The sequence below is a fragment of the Mirounga leonina genome, unplaced genomic scaffold (genome assembly GCF_011800145.1).
Source record: "Mirounga leonina isolate KUSES-001 unplaced genomic scaffold, KU_Mleo_1.0 Mir_101664, whole genome shotgun sequence".
Classification (NCBI taxonomy): Eukaryota; Metazoa; Chordata; class Mammalia; order Carnivora; family Phocidae; genus Mirounga; species Mirounga leonina.
The window spans coordinates 11,658,505-11,674,485 of record NW_023270175.1 but is presented as its reverse complement, the minus strand read 5'-3'; the positions used below and the strand labels follow the sequence as shown (position 1 = coordinate 11,674,485).

Below are 15,981 nucleotides of genomic sequence, written 5' to 3'. Positions count from 1 at the left end.
GCAAGGCTGGGGAGCCATCCCGGCAAGAAGCTTGTCCCGTATGCACCTGCGTTTCCCTGTGGCTCCACCTCTGTCCTCAGCGGTGCCTGCCACCTGTTTCACTTTGTGGAAATGCAGTGTCGTCCTCAGACCCTTGGCAGACCGCCGCCCTAGCACCTTGGGTGAAGCACCTGGCTTGTCTATAGGCCCAATCTTTCCCTACCACTAAAGTCAGTCCCTAAGGAAAATTTCCCAGATGGAGCTACCCACTGGTTCCAATGCAGAGAGTTCTGGCTAAGATTTTGTTTGCTTGTGTCCGGATGTCGAAAAACGCTGCCCGTACCTTGTACTCCTTTCTTCTCTGTGAGTATTGTAAAAATGGCTGTCGTGATCATTCAGCTCGGCTTTCGTTATCAGTACCTCCCAAAGGGAAAAGTGCAATATTCCGTCGAGTAGTGGGGAACAGGATCGATTGTTTAGGATGCACTGAAATACAAAGAGCAACTTGTGAGGTGTTTTGAGTTGATCTCAGTTACACACCCGATAACTTAGGAGACCGTGGTTCTACTGCATGGTGCAGTATTACAAAAGATATTGGCTATGGGAGATCTTATGGTTAAAATTCAGAGTTAAAAACGCTAGGTTAGGTTCTTGGGTGGTGATGATGAGTTGTTACTAATCTTTGTGACTATTTAATCTTCAGATATTGTGCTTCAATCCCAGCAAACCGCACGTATCCTGCACCCCACCCCAAAAGAATCATCCGTATTCTAATGCCACTGCTCCTATTGGTCCTTTTTTCTGTTGAGACCAATCATGACAGTGTTCAAGATTATGAAAGTGTTACAATGCCGCTTTAAGTCTGCAAAACCTCAAAAGTAGCCAACTTGACAAATTCTTAGGTGTTACCGTAAATTTCAAATCCATCTAGCACATCTGTGGTAGGTGTTTGTACGGTTCTTTTAATTATGCATAGCTTTAAACCATCCACCTGACGAATTTAACACTTTGGCACCCATGCCTTCACTTCAGAACCAACACTTTCACTGCGATCTTATGTTAACCTGAGAACTGGAGTGATTTAAAGGAAGACGGATAATCCTACACTTGTATGACGTAAAAATACAGGGGCTACAGGAGGGTACCTAATTAGATAGTTCTGCAAACACAAAACGCATACGGGAAAATTTTCCGGCCAATTTCGCTACCTCCCGACTTGATGGATTAGAGGTAGCAGGCAAATGCTGGTGCTCCCATCTACCTTGTAGACACCCAGCCATCAAGAATTATCAAGGCACAACAAGTGCACTCATTGTTCACAGTTAAGTGTTTGCAAAGCATTCGGTTTAACTTCCGGCATCGTGAATGATGTCTCATCGAGTTCAAATCGGGAACACTAGAATCCTTTTGCGTTATATAAAATTACTATTATTTTCTACAGTTCTGAGCATATTAAATTCTATTGGATTTCAAAAAGGGACTAATAACGAATTGACTTACTATACAAATACCAACTTGTAATACTCAATGAAATTTTTTGCCATTTACACTGTACCTTTTGCTTTAGTGAACGTGTATGAGTATTTAATTTTTTTAAGAGGCACCATTACACAGTATATCCTACATTTATCACATTTCTTAAAGTGTTAAGACTCTGACTCATTTCTATGTATTTTTCTTACTTTACAAAATAACTTGAAACAGAATAGATTTTGTAACACTTAATTTGAGCAGCTTCTTTTTTTATTACACTGAATTATATAAAGTGCATGTTACCTTAGAAAAATTAATATTCGCTGCTTTACTCTTTTGCAAAACATTTGCTGTAATGAAGGAATTTGTACTTCCAATATGCACCTTGACTGCATTTTGTAATATTTACTGCTTTATTCCTAATTCTGCTTTAAAGTATTGAACTGGGCATGAAACATTAAAATATTAATCCAGAACCTGTATAAACTGGATGTTGCTTAAAATCTGTATCACTGCCATGTTGGAAACCCAGACTGCTTTTGTGATGTTTCAAATTAATAAAACTATCTTCCTCCTTATCCACTTACACGTGTCTTCATGGAACCTACAAAAGCATCACAAACACTCCAAAGCAACTGACAACAGCCCGCTCACTTTTGACTATTATGGTTCAAGGTGCAATGGGGATGCAATGAACCAACATATAAAACCTGTTAGAAGGTAGAAGAGGGACAGTAAAGTATCCTCCAGACTGAGAAGGCATTTTGAGACCAAACAATGAAGCAAGCGAAGCGAGCCACGCCATACCGCTGACAGAGTTTTACTCAGGATAACTTACTGATGGGGGTGTGGGGGGGGGCAGAATGGAGCAGACCACCACAATCCAGGCACTACACAGCTATACTCCACAAAGGCTGGACCTTAATCCACAGATTTTATACAGCATTGTGGGGAGGTCAAAGTGTAGCTATCTAAAGTGGTGCCATCTGTGTGCCAGAGGGGAGGGGAAGAAATTGTTAGCTCTCCTAGTTGTTTAAACAACCTTAGGAAAGATCAAAACAAGCCTTCCCGCATTCCGGTCATACGTTAACCTCCAAGGGGCCTGGAACATGTAGCCCCAAGGCAGGTCACTGCACAGACATGAACAAGATGGAGAGCCAAAGATGTAGTCAGTATGGTCAGCACCGCTACAGACCTAGTAGAAAATTTTGTTATGCTGTCATCAGAAGTACCCCCAGTCTCCTACTACAAAAACTGAAAAACAACAGAATAGTAAAGTCTATGTAATTTCTTTTCTTTTTTTTAAGTGAGCTCTACTGCCAATGTGGGGCCTGAACTCACGACCCCTCCTCCCCTCGCATGCTCCACCAACTGAGCCAGCCAGGCCCTCCAAGTCTATATCATTTCTGAAAGATAATCTTGTAAAAAATACACTCGAAAATCAGAATTATAACATTTTATTTTTGCCATAAGAAGCTCTACGAACTAATACCAGGTAATGGTTAATGAAAAGTAGAACTTAAAGTCATATGATAGGAAAGATTGTACAAGTATGAACATTACAGTACTGGGTGGAAATGAACAAGGTTTCGTATGATTGACAGAGGTGAGGAAGCCAGGGCTGTTGAATTAACATTTAATCCTTTAGATTAGGCATGCCTTGACAATACAAAATACCTTGACCATTTTTAACCATTTATCTTTTTGGTACAATGGAAAGAAGAAAACATCAATTCCTCATAGTAGTTGCATGTGGGGGATCAGTACCACTGAGATGATAATGATCATCTAAAAATATATTTTAAAGTAAATCTTGCAAGATTGCTATGGCATTTTAAAATCTTTGCTTAGTTTGGGCATTTTCATTTTCTGTCCTCTCTTTCAACAAATTGCTATTTCAAACAGTTCCTATCCAGAAGGTTTACAGGTAATTTAGCACAGGAGCAAATCTGCAGCCAACTTGAAAGAAAAAAGAAGGAATTTAGTAGCCAGAAAGCTAGGTATGAAATAGGAAAACACCATGGTAAGTTTTAAACAGAATCTTGCTACAGATTTCCAACCCAATAAACACTGGGAGTGAATGGTTTCAGCCCCAAAGGAGTAGTTCACACAAATTCTGAACTTTGGATATAGAAACTTCTGAAAAAACTGAAGACCTTGACATACATGCAAGGAAGAGTCTTCTGGCAAAAATACAAGTTAACTTTCCAGTTTTCCTTCTCCCAAAAAAACTCTAGAAGACACCTTCATTAGGCACAGGGTTTAAATTTTATACTCAGAATTGACACAGAGCACAGCAGCAGCAAATAATTACGTCCATATTACTCAGAATGGATAGTTTTCCCTTACAGACTCAATTCCTGGTTTGTCATAATAGCCTTGTTAGGCACTCTCAACTTTTATTATGATCAACTAATTTTCCTAGCAGTTAACTTTGAAAGGTCTGGAAGCTCTGCTGGCCATCAGTATCATTCACACTTGCAGAAGTAATTATGTCTAACTGGTGAAACAGCATTAATGAAACTCAAACAAATTTCCACTGAAAATATTTCTGAGTGCACCTTATAGTCAAAGAGTAATGTTGTCAATATCTGCACAGAACGGAGGCAGATATTGTGATTCCAGAGATCAGAGTCTTAAGTTCTAAGGTTAATTTAAACTTCTCCAAGGATTAGTTCACAAAATGGTTTGAACGTCTAGACTCACAGAACAGAAAACAGACAGATGCACATCATTCTAGCCCTCGGTAAGCAAAGGATTATAATATTTTTCTTCTTTCTTGTATTATTGCAAATAGTGAAGCCTGATACCCTCCACTACCAACTGAAACACTGAAACCATTATCTTCAAATCTAGCTTACCATCAGAAGAATGATGTATACATGAAAAATTATGATTAAAGCTTTAAGTTCAAAGTCAAGAAATAGACTGTTTTTAAAAATACATAGTTAAGAGAAAGAAAATATCTATGTTAAGAAATATTTAAGCAAGGTTACAAAGGACTAATGACTATGCACAACAATCTTTTTCAGTATCTATTAATTTTTTTCCTTTGCAAAAAGTAATTTACAGAAGTTCAACACGTTAATCCTGTTATAAAGGCTAGGCTATATATTTGTTCCAACCTGCTTCCTTTTAGTACTAGCACTTCAATGAGTTTTGACTTTATTTTCTAAGTGTTTTAAATATGTGTCACTTGAAAAGGAAGAAAGGTACACGTATTGTTCTCAAGATAAACGGGAATCAACAAGCCTATATAACATTCCATATATAGTTTCTGATTGCTATAATATTGCAGCACTTTGCAGATGGAATGGAACTTACTTTAGAAGGGGTAAAAACCTAAAAGGTCTTGTGAAAGGAAAACACTAGATCATGGATTCAACTATTTCAAATGAAAACTTTCTATTAGAAATTCTAAGTAATATGAACATTTAAAAATATATACCAGTAGCCTCCTGCCTAAAATATGTAGGAGTCTCATTTATGGAATCTATCATTTATAAAGATTTATACATAATGAAAGATTTATTTGGTGGCTTTCGGATTCAAACTTTGAAATTTCTCAAGGGAACATTTTTAACCATATGAACAAAAAAGGAACTCTCCATTCACTTCCACTCTCTATCATGTAAGAACAAAGACTTCAAAACAAACGCAACAGAACTTTTCCGCTCCTCCTGTCTGCAATACAGAGATTTGTTTTCCATTAACATTTTTGCCCACAGAGACCACAACTGCAAAGGTATATATATACAGTAGTCCAGCCACCAAAAGTCTTTTCCAGACGATGGCAATAAAAGCAAAACTCAATTCTAATTAGCTAAAACTCTTTCTTCAGATGAGACACTTGTCTGCACGGCCATTTTCATGGCAGGAGGGAGGCAGGAGGTTGCTATCCATTTGGACTAGCGGAATACACAACCAAGCAGAGACTTATTCTGAGAATTTCCAGAACAACTTTAGAAGTTCTTGTTTACTTTTTATGCCACATCCAAAACACAACACACATTTATAGTCTCAATATTAAGATAACTGAGAATTCAGCAGTAAAGTGCTAACATGGAAGGGGAAAGTTGTAAGATAAACTAGGGTATGCTAATAACTCCAGTTATTTTCAAAGAACATTCAGACAGCTTCAAATTCTATTCAGGAAACTCTCTCTCCAAGCTTTTTTTCTTCTTGCCTCTTTAAAACGAGCTGAAAGCTAACTATATAAACAGATACTCGGTGGGGGGGGGGGGGACTTCTCACTCTCTACTCAAAACTTTCAGAATAATTTGCTTCTAAAAATTATCAACAAATAATCCAACTAGACTGCCTTCAGATGACGTGGCAGATGAAATGAACTCGTTTTCACCTTAATTTGTTTTACAGGCCTTTTGAAACCCCTGCCCCTGAATGCAAACCAAACTTTCTGAGATTTCAAAGTTCAATAAGATTCTGGTATTATAAATTCAAACTCAGTACTGCCATCTGTTACATTCTGTTTAAAAATTGAATCATTTTCCTGCTGAATAAAAATATCTTCCCAGGTCATTGGCTTGTTCTGAGGAGTAGATGCAGTCCCTACTGCAGGGTCTTTCCCAGCATCAACCTTATACCCAATAGCATCATCCTTCATTACAGGCATAGCGCCTGACCTATCAGAAAGATATGCATATTGTCTGATCTGTAAGGACCTGCATGGATGTAAACGATAAAGCTTTGAGTCTCCAGAAGGATCTTGACTATGAACTGATTTTATGTGTGAAGACATAAACTGATAGTTGATGAAGGATTTGCCACAGGCCAAACACTGGTACCTTCGCTCCCCTGTGTGATGAATTTCGTGTTTTGTGCGATATTCTGCAAGAGGAAATACCTTCTCACAGTAACGGCAAGGGTACTTCTTCTCCCAAGAATGAATGTTAAAATGTCTCCGCAAGCTTGTCAGACAGACATATGACCTTTTGCACACAATACAGATATAATAGACCCTCCCATCTACTATTAACTCATAGTGATCATCATGTTTTACTTTCATACGTTTGTTGGGCGTCTCACCGCTAGATGTTTTTGGTATCTCATTCTCAAGTCTGGCCTCCCCTTCGTCAGGGTCATCTTTGACGGGGATCACTATGTCATAAGTATCTTCACCAATATTTGCATAAACCTTGCAACCCGTTGACAAGCCTTCAATCTCAGTAGCTGTATCTAAAGTAATGATCTTCTGACCCTCCATTAGATGTTTTGATCCTAAACCTGCATCATTAGTGTTTCTAGTAATTATATCTGAAATTTTTAAAGAATTGGAAAGTGGCTCTTGCAGAAGTGTAGGTATCTGCATCTTCTGTACCAACGATCCATCAAAAGTGGCACTTGGGGGGACATCAGCCTGGGGGACCAAAGATGTATTACTGACCGCCGAATCTGGGCTGGAGCTAATAGTGTCATCGTCATCATCTATAATCTCCTCCTCCTCCTCTTCATTGGCCTTGTTTCCTGTTACAACAGCACTGTTTGGTGTCTGCTGATTCTGCACAAGCAAATTGATTGAAGGAGACATATGATTTGGAAGTGAAGAAGTGACATTTGGTGGTGTAGTAAGTGGTGTCTGATTTAGCAAAATAATGTTGGGAGTCAAATGTGTCGGGGCTGAAGATACCAGCAATTTTTCACTTCCTTGCGTCTGGCTCAGAGTTGCCTGATTCACAGAAGTAGGAAGTTTCTGAGTAGGTGTGAGATTTGGTAAAGGGGGAGAGTTATTACTAGCACAAGGTGCAACATCTGAAACGGCAACGGCACCTGGGTTAGGCTGGACCTGAGCCACTGCATTGGTACTCGGCAAAGTCTCCTTTGCAGGCAGAATCTCAGAGCAGAAAATGACGTCATCGTCATCATCATCTGAATCGGTAACAATGATCTTTTTTGTCTCGTAATCTTCAGCAGATAAGGAAAAAGACTCTGTTATAATAGGCATTATAGTGGCCCCGTTATCTTGGGCTTCATCTTTTGATTTTTGTATTTCAAGGTTCTTGTCACTAGAACCAGGAGGTAAGGTTTCGGCATTACCGTCCTGAGATGTACCTGAGATGCTTTTAACCTGTGACAATGGGACACCAAGCTCTGCTATAAATTTAACCCCTAACAGCTGCCCTGATTTAATCAACTCATCAAGTAAATCCGATCTAACACGAACAATTTTAGAACTATAGATATAATTGAGAATTTCGGCAAAGATCTCTGCTCTTATAAAGCTCAGTTCAACAACTTGCCCAGCAACTGAGAAGAGCTGATGGAAATAAGTACTAGAAGCTGAAAGAATATTCCTGTGGGCCCGGAATTTTCGGTCTTCCACGATAACGGTAACGTCACAGAAGAGTCCATGGCCACGTTGCTCATTCAAGGAGTTCAGCAGACTGCCAGAATATTGAATGTCTGTAGCAGAAATCAGTTTTCTACTCTCCATGCCTGTAAGAGAAAGGGAGGAGGAAGGGGTGGGAGAAGATTAGAAAAGAAAAACAAGAAGTACTTTTATCATTCAGAATGTAAGTTGCAGCATCACTAAACAGTGTATTCAAGTTTTAACTGAAGTTTGGCATAACTTTTTGGCTTGTATATAAACTGTTCATACAGGCTGGCTTTTGGACCATGCATCAAATCTCATGACTTCCCCCTGAGAAGAGACAAGCGAGTTTTTAATTGATCTACAGATCTGAACGGTAATCTCTTCCTCTGAATCTCGGATACATGCGTCACCACTAAGCAATTTTTTAAGATTAGAATTAATTTTCTTAGTTCCACTTTTAGGTTCTGTCCTCAAGAAGACTTAAGAGTTCATTTTTAATGGTCTTAAAACTTTAAGAAAAAGTCTTCATTGTGAACACACAGAAGTTATTTCACCTGTAAATGAATGATTTAAGTGTCAGAAAAGCTTGCTGTGTGCAATATCCATTCTATACTCTTCCTAAAACTTAACTTTAAGAACACATTCAAAAGCTACTCCCTACAGCCAATGACCGAGTAAGTGTTTATAAACGCTGACAGGTTATTACCTCTAGACTGCCCGTCAGTTTTCTGTTATTTAAATTGGGGTGCCTCACCTAGATAAACTATGAAACACCTTTTTTACCCTCTCCCCTTTCATCATCTCCTTGCCCCTTCCCCTCACCTCTCTACTCTTACAATCTCCAGAGGTGAAATGTTAGAGTGCCAAGCGAAGTCAACAGATGGTACTGTGAAAAAAATAAGACAAAGGAAAGGTCACCATTTCTTAATGCTTATTTGCATGAAAACACGAAACATTTCAATTTGTTGGTAAAGAATTATGCGCACTGGTATGAGAACTTTTTTTTATACCAGATGTGTTAGTGAAAATGAAAACATAAACTTACTGGAACAGAGCAGGCGGTTACTCTAGAAAAAGGGAGGGGGAGGTCAGTAAAGAGCAATGCTGTGTACCACTCCCAAAACATTCTTTTTTTGCCCGTCACAGAATACATTAGCAGTAACAAGGGTGCCAAGTGGTTTAAAACATATACACATATTAAATCTATATTTAATTTTTATATATTTAACTTTTATAGATTATATATATATATAAACAACTGGCTGATAAGTACTTTAGGTAGAGAAACACTTTTCTTGCTAATATTCTTTCCCTTTAAAGTTACCAAAATAGTAGCACTGTCGTCACAGTGCTTAAGTTATATACACGTGGAAGGCGGGGCGTCTCAAGCATCTTCGAAATTTTCAAAACTGCAGCTTAAAAACAAAAAGTAGGCAAAAAGTCTAGAAATGAGGATTTGAAATAAGGCGTTGCTCGTTTAACAGTACCAAGGAATTCCAGGTTACCATAAAGGCACTCATCAGAAAGGGTGACCTTTGGACAGCGAGCCAGCCACCAGGGCTTCCGAAATACGGGGATTTCGACAGAAGTCGCTTTTAAGTAGGTAGATAGGTTTTCCGAATACAATTCTTGTCGTTTGCAAACGGGTCCTGGGAAGGGGGCAATGCATCAAACGTACGTGTCCAGGTGACACTGGGAATTGGTTTCATTTTGTTTAGATCTGCTCCCGCTTTTCCCCGTCAGGGTGGGCCCAGGAACGGCACAAATCGCTCTGAACCCACCCCGAGATCGGCGACCTGCCTCCGGAAAAGCCATTCCGCATCACTGGGAGACAAACCCTTGACTGAGGGCAGGTGAAGGTGTAAAAGAGAGAAACGCCATCCGCGAGCGAGTAAAGCCAACCGACACGCGGCTCCCTGCGGCAGCTGAACCCCATCTTCCTTACTCCACCCCCTCTTCCCCATTTGCACCCAGCCGGCTGCAACCGAGGGTTTTTTTCACCCCAATTCACGCGAAAAGGCAGCTTCCTGCAAATCCTGATGGAGGTACGAACGGCACCGCCAGGGCGGGGGTCCGCCGGCGAGCCGGGGAAAGTAGAAGGTGGCGAACGGGAGGGTGGGGTGTTGGGAGGGGATGAGGCCAAGCAGGCGGCATTGTTATGCCCTGGGAAGGGGACGGAAGGGGAGGATGGGCCGGGCAGAAAAGCTCTAAATCAAAGTCGGGGCTAGGAGGAGAAAAGGCGGCACAAAAAGGCAGGCGGAGGGCGAGGAAAAAGCCAAGTGGGTCCCCGTGGTGGGCTCCCCACGCGCCGGGCCTACCCCGGGCACCGGCAGCCCCTCGGCCCCTGACGGCGGAGGGGACCGCGCCGCGGCCCTCCGGGTTCGTCCCCTCCTTCGCTCCCGGGCCCACACAAAGAAAGGGCCGGAGGAGCGGAGCCTCCGACTCCGCCGCTTCCTGGTTCAAGTGAGGAGAATGCAAACGCAGGCGCGGCCCAGCGACGGAGGCAGCGGGCGCGCTCCCTCACCCCTCCCGGCACCGGGCCGGGTCCTCACCTGCTTCCCGGCGCCGCCGCTTCTCCTTGTCTGGCCGCGCGGACGGGTGGGAGCCCTCCAACAACCAGAAGCCGGACTCCGCGGCGACTCGGCTCCTTCTTTAAACGTCGCTCCAGTCTTGGTCGACGTCGACGCGGCTGCCGCCACCGCTGCTACAGCTGCCCCACGCCACCGACAGAGGGCACAGCGCGGGGGCGCAGCGCCGAAGTCGAAGGCGCCCTCCTCCTCCGAGCGCAGCTCGGGTCTTTCCGGAAGGGCCCGAGCTCCAGGCGGCCCCGTTTCGGCGCCCGGCTCTGCCTTCGGCTCCTTCCGCAGGGGGCGGAGTGAGACTGGGAAGCTCTGGGAGCGTTCGGCCCTTTCCGGAGGGCGAAAGGGTGGGAAAAAGGGAAGGGAAAGATGGGGTAATGCAGGCAGCCGCGGGCGGTTGGGATCCTAAATTCGGCGCAAGCGCTTGGGGCGTGAAAACTTTTCGAGACCGTACGAGTTTCACTTTTTGCAAGTTGGAAACTGTTCGATTCGCCCGTTTCTTAGACGATAAACCACCTTGAAATAAAATCTGAATAAATATAATCGTAAGTCGAATTGATCGACTCAGGATGACTCAAGTTCTAGGATGACAAGTTAACAACGACATTACAATAACTATTTTGAAGAACTAAGTCTAGGGTTTGGACACTAGACCGTCTTCTAAGTTGAAGACTAAATGATGCAGGACTATCTTAATTCCTTCGCTTCGACTACCGTTTACTGACCACCTGTTTGAGCTATACCAAATCTAATTTAGGTGTGGTGGAATACAAAAATGAGTAAGCCAAGGTCTCTCCCTGTCCAAAGAGCTCGGTAGATGGTTACACAAACGTCGACAAAAGTATTTGTACAAGGTATAGAACACAGAGAAGGAAATAGCAAACTAAATGTTCCCATTTGAGCTGTATCATGAAAGAGGAATAAATTAACACTTGCATTCGGTTTTTTTTTTTTAAGATTTTACTCATTTACTTGAGAGACAGCGCGCGCGCGCGCTGATGGGGGGAGGGGCAGAGAGAGGGTAAAGCAGACCCCCCGCTGAGCAGGGACCACGCGGAGGGGCTGGATCCCAGGATCCGAGGATCTTGATCTGAGGATCTCGACCTGAGCCCCGGCCAAAGGCGCACGCTCAACCACTGAGCCACCCAGGGGCCCCTAAATTAATACTTGCATTGTTAATTTATAGTTTTTATTTACATAGCATTTCCTCCTCAGGGGGTTTTAGTGTCTGACACGCAGTCGGTGTTCAATAATCGTTTAATGAATGAATAAATGAATGAGTCGTGGTAATTTTTAAAAACCCTCTGGTAATACGCCTCTGACTGAGTACCATGATGAACGAAACAACAGAATGGGTGTTTGGAGAGCAAAATCTCTCCCTTTACACTGGTTATTGATCGTATCCAACTAAGGAGCCAAATACTGCTTTTTTCTTCAACAATTAAGGCCATTCACTACCTTCATTTTCTTTTTTAAAAAATACGTATAGGGTAATATTGCATCCATCCCCCCAAAACTTGAATTTGCATCTGTTTATCTTTCAGTCAGAATCCCTGTGCTTCCTTCCTACAAAAATCTTGCTGAAAATGTCCATCAGGATATTCCAGAATGAAAACAAATCTAACTATATCTAATTTTCTTCAGCATGAAATCAGACAAGAATGTCACCATCGATCCATCCCTAATCTATTCTACATTCTCCTCAATAAAGTAAAGCCACATAGAAAAATACCAAAGTTGTGTACTACAGTTGTATTTTCACATGCAAACAAGAAATCCACATGAAATTCCTTAGGCTCTTCAAGATTTTGTATTGTGAGAAAACAATGTGAGAATCACTGCATTATTGGGGTTTTTAAAATTTGGACTTAAAATGATGAGTTTCATTGTTTAATATAAAGACATTTCACAGGAAATAGGAGTACACTGTTATAAAGGAAACTAAAGCGGATGGTTAGTATTTTCCTGGAACTGAGCACTTAAACAAAATGAGTTAGCAGATTTAACAAAACTAGTTAGCAGATTAATGACCATTAATGACCATTTTCTTGAGTCATCCTCGCCCAAAATTTAGGAGCAAAAAAAAAAAAATGTTTTTAGGAACCAGGACAAAGTACTTCTTGAAAATTTAGGATCTATTTGCCTTTCAGTAGCTTAGTTGACTAAAACTAGAATGAGATGTATCTTTGAAATACAAATCACAGCGGCAGTAGCTGCACACCTGGTATCAAATATTTGTTGGTTACCTCTCAGTAAACTGCAAGACATGATATCATTTATTTTGCACCAGCATTACCAGCACCAAAGTGGCCAAGAGAATTGCCTTGCCTTTTCCTCTTTCCTGAAAGGGCTTTAAAAATGTGGAGCCCCAACTAAGGTATGATGAAAATCTGTTGGCTCAAAGCACAGGAAACCTTCTCTTCCCTTCTGGCCATGTCCCTCACCCCCCAGCCCAGCAAAAACTAAATTAAAATTTAAAATCTACCTATAACCAAAGGGGATTCAATGATCAGGAAAGGAATTTTCCTGCAGGAAAGCGGAGCAGACCCAGAAATTTGGCCTTAATGATTGCCTTTTGGACAAGATCATTGGAAGGTTTCGTTAATTTTCTGTTTCTTGACCAGTCTTTTCACCTTTCACTTTCTTTTTATCTGCAGACTTAAGCCTATTTCAAATAACCCAGTAGATTTTAAAGGTATCAATCGTTTCACATTCTAGAAAGGTTTTTGATTGGCTGATAATGGAATCAGTTAGGTTTCATAACCACATTGTCAGTGTTTGCTTGCCTTGTTTGAACTTGATTATGAATTTCTTTTTTTCTTTTTTTCAATTTTTAAATTTTTTTAAAGATTTTATTTATTTATTTGACAGAGAGAGAGACAGCGAGAGAGGGAACACAAGTAGGGGGAGTGGGAGAAGGAGAAGCGGGCTCCCCGCTGAGCAGGGAGCCCGATGCGGGGCTCGATCCTAGGACCCTGGGACCACGACCTGAGCCGAAGGCAGACGCTTAACCGACTGAGCCACCCAGGCGCCCCTGATTATGAATTTCTTGAGGGCAGCAACTGTCCTCTCCTGTGTTAATATGCCAAGAATCTTGCGGGTGCTTAATATATATTCAATGGATGATGATAAAAGATTTAAAAAATGACGTTCATTCAGTCCCTGTATAATAGAGATAATAATACCTTCCCACAGAATTGTTTTGAGTTTCAGTTTCCAAACTATGACACGCTGTTGACTGCTTCCATGTCCCTGCCAGGAACCCTGAGCTTGGAATAACCATTCCTTTCATATTCACAGTTTGTCTCTCCTATTGTTTGGCCAAGTGCCTGGTCTTCCAGAAAGATGCAATTCAAGCACTAACTTACTTGTGAAGCCTGACTTGATCCACTCAAAGGTGGATAAATATGACTACTTAATGTTGAATGAACGAGTGTCTAGTACCTAATAAGTGCTGAATATTCATTTGCTTGTTCATCTCTATCCCCTTTTCTACTTAATCCTGACAATTTGCTCTTTAAGTGACTTGATACTGCTGCTTCTCTTTTTCCTCTTAAAACCTTCCAAAGTCAATTAGATAGGGATAGATAACCCTCCTAATGGGAAAGAGGGAGTGGACAATTGCTAACAATAATAGAATCTACCAAACAACAACAACAACAACCAGGTAGCTTATTTCAAATATGAAAAAAATTGAGGGAATATACTACCCATGAGTTCTTTGTGAAAGATTACTTGGCAATGTGAAATAAAATCAAATAAGAAATGAGTCAAAATAAAAAATTAAGAAAGGACATTTTGCAGTGAGCCAGTCTATTTAAATGGAGGACTAAGACCAAACAATGAATATGTGACAGAATGAAACTGTTATAAACCCCGACACAATAAAAACCCATTCGTTCATATGTTCATTAAATACATATCATTTAGGGGCGCCTGGGTGGCTCAGATGGTTAGGCGTCTGCCTTCGGCTCAGGTCATGATCCCAGGGTCCTGGGGATCGAGCCCCACGTCTGGCTCCTGGCTCGGCGGGGAGCCTGCTTCTCCCTCTCCCACTCCCCCTGCTTGTGTTCCCTCTCTCGCTGTCTCTCTCTCTGTCAAAAAAGAAATTAAATCTTAAAAAAAAAGACAAAGTCCCAGTCTTCATGAAACTTAGATTCTAATGGGAGATACATACAATAAACATATGTGCATATATTATCTAAATGTATAATATCAGATAGTAATGAATGCTGTGGAGAAAAATAAACAGTGTAAAGGGATAGAGAATGATCAGGTGCCACTGTGAATAGCGTGGTTGGAGAAGACCTCTCTGAAAAGATGATGTATGAGCAAAGAACAGAATAAAGTAAGGGAAAGAGCTATGCAAATATCTGGGGAAGAACATTCTAGGCAGTGGAACATGTCAATGCCCTTCAACCAAAGATCACCAGGAACATGCCCATAGTTGACAAGTTGGGTTTATTATTCTTTGCAGGGAGGGAGAAAGCGCACCATAGGGAACTGTGGGGTGTTTCAGTAAGAGGACGTTAGAAAGAACCTATTGTAGTATTTGGGCGATTTAGGGGATGATCTAAGGAAATGGGAGTTCCTTCTAGATCAGATGCTGTCAGAAAGCAGGGGCAATTGTATGATCGGGCATCTCAATAAATCTTATCTGTAGGGAAGGCAGAGGAGAGCAGGAATAAAGCTGTAATTGATAAAGTAGCAGTCACCCATTTTGGCCAAGAGAGGGGGTGTCTGGTGTTTTCTGAGTGACACAGTGACTTTTTTTTTAAATCTATGATTAGACAAAATTATAAATTGGTCTTGTTTTGTCTCACTTCATCAGTCTCCTAGTGACTTTGTCTTAGGTTAATATTGTGTGAATTTATGTCCAACATAAGAACATGGCCTGGATGCTCTGCTAGCTTCCAGATATCAGGGGCTGCCTCCCCTTCCCCCTTCTCAAACAGCAAGTGAAAAGCTATAAGGAATAAAATTTAGAGGTCGTGGAGGAGGTACAATAGTGGCCTTCTCACCTTCAACAAAAAATAGTAATTTAATACTGTATTATTATTTTTTTAAAAGATTTTATTTATTTGCGAGAGAGAATGAGAGACAGAGAGCACGAGAGGGAGGAGGGTCAGAGGGAGAAGCAGACTCCCCGCTGAGCAGGGAGCCCGATGCGGGACTCGATCCAGGGACTCCAGGATCATGACCTGAGCCGAAGGCAGTCGCTTAACCGACTGAGCCACCCAGGCGCCCAATACTGTATTACTATTGTACGGGACATACTTATACTAAAACATTGTTCGTTGTCTATCAGAAATTCAAATGTAAGTGGGTCTACTGTATTTTTTCTTTTTGCTAAATATGACAACACTAAAATAAACACGTTGTCAGCTGTGTAGAAATACTTTGAATACTTTGTGCTTTTTCGTCCCATTCCTCATTTAGATTTTTAATTCAGGATAGACTCAGAAAAACATATGTGATTCGACTTGAGCCATTCCTATATATTATATATGTACATGTATACACATATATCTATGCATATATTATGCATACACACATATATACGCATACATATGAGACACACTAAGCGCCCAATATTATATAATATGCTACACACAAAGA

At 41.3% G+C, this 15,981-nt stretch overlaps 1 protein-coding gene across 3 annotated transcripts; it reads right to left on the bottom strand.

Annotated features, from left to right (window-relative positions):
- Nucleotides 1-2,893: 2,893 nt before the first annotated feature.
- ZBTB33 (zinc finger and BTB domain containing 33) lies at nucleotides 2,894-10,532 on the bottom strand. 3 transcript variants are annotated; one of them, XM_035008024.1, is made up of 3 exons: nucleotides 10,336-10,532; nucleotides 8,606-8,669; nucleotides 2,894-7,905 (listed from the first exon to the last, which is right to left on the bottom strand). In XM_035008024.1, the coding sequence occupies exon 3, from the start codon at nucleotides 7,901-7,903 to the stop codon at nucleotides 5,885-5,887; it is 2,019 nt and encodes a 672-aa protein (XP_034863915.1). In that variant the 5' UTR covers nucleotides 7,904-7,905; nucleotides 8,606-8,669; nucleotides 10,336-10,532; the 3' UTR covers nucleotides 2,894-5,884. The 3 variants fall into 3 exon arrangements, with proteins under 3 accessions (XP_034863915.1, XP_034863924.1, XP_034863935.1); XM_035008033.1 differs by lacking the exon at nucleotides 10,336-10,532 and adding an exon at nucleotides 8,829-9,864; XM_035008044.1 differs by lacking the exon at nucleotides 8,606-8,669.
- Nucleotides 10,533-15,981: the final 5,449 nt, after the last annotated feature.

What these genes read in the sequence shown, in the direction of transcription:
- ZBTB33 (XM_035008024.1), bottom strand. Translation starts at nt 7,903, where the DNA reads ATGGAGAGTAGAAAACTGATTTCTGCTACAGACATTCAATATTCTGGC.